Source organism: Cucurbita pepo, unplaced genomic scaffold (genome assembly GCF_002806865.2).
Source record: "Cucurbita pepo subsp. pepo cultivar mu-cu-16 unplaced genomic scaffold, ASM280686v2 Cp4.1_scaffold000194, whole genome shotgun sequence".
NCBI classification, from domain to species: domain Eukaryota; kingdom Viridiplantae; phylum Streptophyta; class Magnoliopsida; order Cucurbitales; family Cucurbitaceae; genus Cucurbita; species Cucurbita pepo.
In genome coordinates, this window is record NW_019646461.1 from 163,589 (window position 1) to 169,083 (window position 5,495).

General features: G+C 38.6%; 1 protein-coding gene across 1 annotated transcript; it reads right to left on the reverse strand.

Moving 5' to 3' along the window:
* Positions 1–503: 503 nt before the first annotated feature.
* Positions 504–1,843, reverse strand: LOC111784403 (aspartic proteinase PCS1-like; the record flags this gene model as incomplete). Its single annotated transcript, XM_023665111.1, is given in 1 exon segment — positions 504–1,843. A coding segment is annotated over 1 exon segment (1,248 nt), but the record flags the coding sequence as incomplete, so codon positions are not given.
* Between the last annotated feature and the right edge of the window lie 3,652 nt (positions 1,844–5,495).

The window sequence follows — 5,495 nt, forward strand, 5'->3', positions numbered from 1 at the left end:
CTAGATCAAGGCTCACCATGTAATCCTCATTGTACACACACACACACACATATATATATATATATATATACATGAGATCATGGCCCATATCGGTCGAGTTGTCACCCTTGAAAGTTACATAGAGAGGGTTACTGAGGTAGTTTTAGTTATGACCTATGGGAAGCAAGGTTTTAATTGTGCCTAAGTTTTAGTTATGCCCTATGGGAAGCAAGGTTTTAATTGTGCCTAGTGGGGGAGCAACCTATGGGGAGTTGTGCCTTGGGGGAGAAAGGTTGGTTATTTAATCCACTCCTTATGGTGAAAAGAGAGCCAGCTTACAAAATTATACATTTAATCGATTTAATTTAAGATGGGTGGATAATGATGTTTTATATTTATTTATTTATTTTGCAAATTTTATAAATTAATCCATTATATTATATTTAGGAAGTATGGAACTTAAAAAAAACAAACTATTTCATAGTTGTATACTCTACTAAAAGAAATAAATGATCAATAAGTCCGATATTACAACAAATTTTGTTTTATTTTATAACAAAATTTGGTAATCTAAACAGATACACAAAAGAATAGTATGAATCTCCACCGTCCATGATCATGCCTTCAATCCACTACATTTAGCAACACCAAACCCAATTCTCTTATTTCTCAGATCGTACTCCACCCACATATTCTGCTGATGAATGTTCCCAATTATATTACTCTCAGTCACAAGTCTATCTGACCGTCCGATCCCCACGCACTTCACCCCTTTCTCTACTTCCGTCAATAACCCTTCCCCTTTCCCGACCAATATCTCCACCCCATTCTCAAACTGGAACCACATGTCGCCGATCCTCCGACCCACCGTCGCCGCCACTGCGCCGTCAAAACACATGTCGGCGACGGCGGCGTATTCATATCCTTTCTTCATCATGGGCCCCACGAATCTGACCATCTCTTCTCTGACCTTGCTGTAGGCCTCATCTACCAAATACGTCAAATCGGAGCCGGAGTCGATCATGGTCTGACCGGCCCCAGATGGGTCTGGTTTGAAAACGGCGGGCGAGAGGTTGAGTTTGTTGTTGCCTATTCTTATCCCCTTCATCGGGAGGGTGTAGGCCAACTTGTCAAGATTCGGGGAGCATCGACTTTTGGGGAAAGTCAACATGTTGACGTATTTGAATGTAGCGGAGTTGGGGTTGTCTCCAAGGTAGAACAAGCCGGTTAGATCTGACCCAGTTCGATCCGGAATGCAATAGGAAAACTTGGATATTTTGGCCTGGGAGATGAAGGAGAGGCGTCCAGTATTCATTCCCAACATACCCCTATTTTGGGTGGAGGCCGTAGCGCAGCCCACAAGGAGGGAGCGGGTAGTTAAGGAATTGGAGAAGGTGAATTTTTCAGTGACGAGATTACCCTCGGCCAGGGTCCCATCCGCATAGAAGTAGGAGTAGTGGCAGTGGCGAGTTGGGTCACAAGAAGTAGGAAGGGTAAAATCGGGAATTCGGGTTCTGCACAGAGTGGTGTTACAGGGAAGGAAAGAGAAAGAGGAGGAGAGATAAGGGTCAAACACATTAATCATGGGCTTCACTGATTTTCTCCTTACTTTGTCGTGGCATTGAATCCAGGACAGTTGGCTGCCGGTGTCTACTACCATGTCCATCTGCTGCGGCGGCGATCCAATGGGAACAGACACCACAAGGGCGTTGGAGTACTGGAAGTGGAACTTCCCATGAGATTTGGTTTTGGAGGAGAGGGAAAGGGAGGCTTCTTGGGAGGAGACAGAATGGGAGGTCAGAGGGAAGGAGAGGGAGAGGGAGTTTGATGGGGAGAATAAGAGACAGAATAGGGAGAGAAATAGGAGAGAGAGGCATGATTATGGGTTTGTGACTGTTTTGACGTTGGATATGACCCACCGTCCAAATACACCGAAACAAATAAAAAAAAAAAGCAACAAGTAAAAAAGAACCTCTTTTCTATTCTCTTTGTTGTGTCTGATATATTTTATTAGTGGGTCATATCCAACGTGTTTTTGGATGGAGCTGTTGTTTCTATTATATAGAGAGTAAAAATGGAAGAGAGAGCACATAATTAAATGTACCGTAGAGAATTCAAAAATCCTATTTCACAATAGTATTATAAACCAATTTTAGTTTTAGTTTGAACAAATTTGTGGTACAAATTTGAGATCTAATCAGGATTAAATGATTTATTTTTAGTTTGACTATATATGTGATAGAATTTGAATATGTAATTTTTTAGTTCACAACTATGATATTAAATGAACTGAATTAATTTCACAGTGATAAATCTTTGTTTAACAATAATATGATCGTAGATTTAACCTCCATGAGTAGAATCTACCCTTAATGTGGTTGGGAGTCAGTTTTTAAACAAAACCTGTGTAGGATCAAACCAATAGCAACTTAGAAAATTTAGTGACTGCTTAGGCAAACCAATTATGTGACATTACTATTGGATTGGTTAGATGAATTGTATGAAGTATGAACAACGTGTGTTCTATGTCTCTTACACATGTCGTACTTGTGACTGTTTGACGTGTATCGTGTTATGTTATGTTCTAACTAAATCTATATTATGTTACGTGGGATCCCATGAGACATATATATGATGTTATGTTATGTATCTTGTGATTACTTTCATATTATATGATGCATGATGTCTCTATATATAAGTTATGTCATGCACACTATATTAGCATATTCTTTTCAGGTTTATGAAATATTGTTTACCCATGTATGCTCTTCATGAAAGTTATGTTTATGAAAGAACGAAGGTATGACCCACATCATAAGTATATGCCGTGGGTTAAAGCTATGGGGACCTCATGCATTTTGTGTGTCCTGTGTGTCGGGATACTTCCTCCTTATGATAAGTACGACTGCATACAGCACAATATTGTGTACACTATAGTATTATGCACGCTCTTTTTCCTCCACGACTATTCCGGTAGCGCGAAAGTGCGCTAGTCAAAAACCTTGTCCAAGGGGTACATATACGAGTCTACCTTGGGGTCCATGTCCATGTGTGTATACCGTGCGTAGAGAAGTAATGTACATCCAATCAGCCTGAACTAGAAAGTGAGACCACCCTAAAATCTTTACACTCACAGGTTCTTCACCCCTAGATCTCTATACTTTAATCAACTCTCTCCGTTTTTTAAAAAATAATCGTCATATTTTATCATATGTAATGACTCTATTTTCCACTCATTTTAGCATAAACCATCTTGATGAAATAGGTCATAACTTTTTTTTTTTAAAAAAAATTAAAATACAAGACATAAAACAAATAAAGCAATACATTAAATTACAAGAAGTTAAATACATATATTAGTGGGCGTGCGATTTTAAATACAAAGATCAGTTACAGTTGGAAACGGGTACAAAAGACATATATAAATAAATATAAGACTCAAAAGACTTAGGTCAACGATGTCCCCTCCATAGCCACGCGACCCAACAAGCCCCCACAGTAACCAGTGATCTATTACTCACCTGAAAACATGAAATGTAGTAAGACGGAGTATAAAAATACTCAATATGGAACCAACTTATAGCCTCTTGAGTATAAAACTACTCAATATGGAACCAACTTATAGCCTCTTGTCAAACTTATTCCTGTACATGAAATCTTAAGCTATGTGCTCATACTACCCCTAGAGTTAGCCAAAGTGAGGCCCAATACCTGTATTGACCTTTTTAGAACTCTACGCACCAAAACCCTTTACATACCTCCTTTAAGGAGTGCTCTACCCCTTCGAGATCATAACTGAAAAGGTCGGGACTAGGGTAAGTCTAGTAAGTATGGAGGAGCCCTTTTGCTCTAACGTAATATACGTACTTCACACCTGACTATATACTAAGTTCATACCAGAGGATTTCTCCTAGTGGTGCTGGGTTATAACTATCTGTTGCATCACCTTTTTAGGTTGAAACAGTCACAAACTTGTCGCATCGCCCTTCCAAGCGGAGATAGTAACTTACTTGCTCGCACCCCATCTTGCGCTAGAACAGTAAATTACCTGTCGGTCACCCTTCTAAGTAGAGATAATAACTAACCTGGCTCCCTCACTAAGCACAACTGAAACTACCTCAACAACATACCCTATATGACTTATGTAACTCGCTAAGAGTGACAACTCGACTATATATACTACATAGACCCTAAGCCCCCTTGGCTAGTTTATGAACAAGGGTTGCACCTTAATCATCCCTACAAGGTACAAGGTTAACCCAAAGGAGACAGTGGGACCTGTAGCTAGGTCTAGTACCTTAGTAACGTAAAACAATGGCTCATAGTCAATAACCAACTTATTGACACTCTAGGACACATATCGATCGTCCAAAGCAAAATTGGTCATAAACGGGTTTTGCAAACCCTCTGGCATGCATCTAAGGACACTCATAACATACGTCATGCTCAACATGCTCAATATAAGGAATAAAATCAATCTAGGCATGTTGAAAAACTTATAAACATGGTAAGAATATTAGAGTTCTCAAACATGCAAGCGGAACCTATAACGCTGTAAAGTATGCTAAACTGTAAACCATACACGTTTCTAATTTAGCTATTATGATACTAGGTCAATTAGGTTTCTAGATATGGTTTCTAATCATATGTGCTTGTCCTAATCGACTCCTACAAGAACTATTCGATGTTTGTTTCATATGGCTACTTACTTGTTTCGGTGTGTTTAGATACAAGGTTTAAAGTCTTCCTGAAATTGCTTTTCTTCCAAATTTCTAGGGTAGGATGCAAATTGTGTCTAGTGTTGGGAACAACAAACAATTATAAGAGAACCAGTCTAAACAGGAGTAAACCAGTCTGAATAGTGGCAAAGGTCATCAAATTTAGTGCTTAACCTCTTAACCTATGTTCGGGGATCACTTTTGACGCACTTTCTATAGCTATTTCGTCTTTAAATCTCTTAGGTAGGTCCCAAATTGAGTCTAGTTTCTGGAACATAAAAAATCATCATAAGAACCGATCTCAAAATAGGTGAACCAGTCTAAATGGTACATATAGGTTAAGAAAACAAAGTTAAGATGATGTATCTATCTCATAGACTACAACATCATCGTCTCTAAACTTAAGACGCTGAAACAAGGCAGTCGATGTGATTTTCTTCCTCCGAATATTCGTTTGTTTTCCAGCGATTCAACAACTATTTCTACATGAGTTCTTCACAAAATTTATAGTCCTACATATCACAGTTCATTTAAGACAGATTCCACTTAAATTGATTCGTATTCGAGCAAGTTATAGGGGTCAAAATTGGGTACTCAACATTGTACTTATCCTAAATTTTCTTTTGTTTCTTGCTGTTGGTTTAGTTGATTTAGATCTTCTCTTCTCCCAATTGCTTCTCCAAAATTGTTTATATTTTCCCCTAAAGCTAATGGTACGATGAGTACGAATGCATATATTTCAATATTGTTTACACAATGATGTTACGCACGCACTTACTGCAACAAATATGATTTATT